The sequence below is a fragment of the Haliaeetus leucocephalus genome, unplaced genomic scaffold (assembly GCF_000737465.1).
Source record: "Haliaeetus leucocephalus isolate CR32 unplaced genomic scaffold, Haliaeetus_leucocephalus-4.0 Scaffold274, whole genome shotgun sequence".
Lineage (NCBI taxonomy): Eukaryota > Metazoa > Chordata > Aves > Accipitriformes > Accipitridae > Haliaeetus > Haliaeetus leucocephalus.
Genome location: NW_010972710.1, coordinates 136,601 through 137,298, shown reverse-complemented (window position 1 = coordinate 137,298; position 698 = coordinate 136,601). Strand labels below are relative to the sequence as shown.

The following is a 698-nucleotide window of genomic DNA, read 5'->3' as shown; positions in this document are numbered from 1 at the left end:
CCCCCGCAACACGCCGACCCCCCCTGGACACCCCGTACCGCTGCCATCCCTGCGTGGCTCCAGTTCCTCCTTCCCTTGCAGCTCTGCCCCTGCCTTGGGCAGCTCCTTGCTGGGAGACCGGGGAGGGGACACAGGTTGGGGATGGGCTGTCCCGTCCACCCACCCCACCTGGGGGGCTCAGGCTGGCCCCTTCCCCCCCACACTCACAGCTCCTCCAGCGTCTCCTCCAGCAGCAGCAACTGGGGGGAATGAGGAGTGAGGGGGGGCTCCCAGCACCCCCAAAGCCTCGGGGGGCCTGAGAAGCCCCTGCCCCCCCAAAATCCAAACCCTACTTGCCCTCAGATGCGGAAGCCATACTAAAACTACGATGTCCCCCAAACCATCAGAATTCTCCAATACAATGAGAATCCCCTAAGAACACTGAGACCCCCCCCAAAACAAATAGCAATGTTTTCTCACGTCCCCAAATCCCCGATCCCTCAAGGAAGCCTGCACCCCCCCACCCCACTCACCTCCTCTGTGGTGTCCCCCTGATCCTCCAGCACTGTACGCAGCTCCGCCACCCCCGTGGACTCCAGCCTGCGAGTTGGGCGGGTGTTAGGGATGCGGGGGGGCCTGGGGGGGGGGAGCTCGGGATACCATGACCCCCCCCCCCCCCCCCCCCCGCCCGCCACCCCACACCAGCCCCCCCCGGGGGC

At 66.3% G+C, this 698-nt stretch overlaps 1 protein-coding gene across 1 annotated transcript in view; it reads right to left on the bottom strand.

The window, feature by feature from the left end:
• HOOK2 (hook microtubule-tethering protein 2) overlaps nucleotides 1-698 on the bottom strand; it is a 6,282-nt gene that overhangs the window by 1,525 nt on the left and 4,059 nt on the right. The window contains exons 16-18 of the mRNA XM_010569821.1: nucleotides 513-579; nucleotides 208-239; nucleotides 39-109 (exon numbers count right to left, since the gene is read on the bottom strand). Coding sequence (XP_010568123.1) covers nucleotides 39-109; nucleotides 208-239; nucleotides 513-579 — 170 coding nt within the window. The remainder of the gene's footprint in view (nucleotides 1-38; nucleotides 110-207; nucleotides 240-512; nucleotides 580-698) is intronic.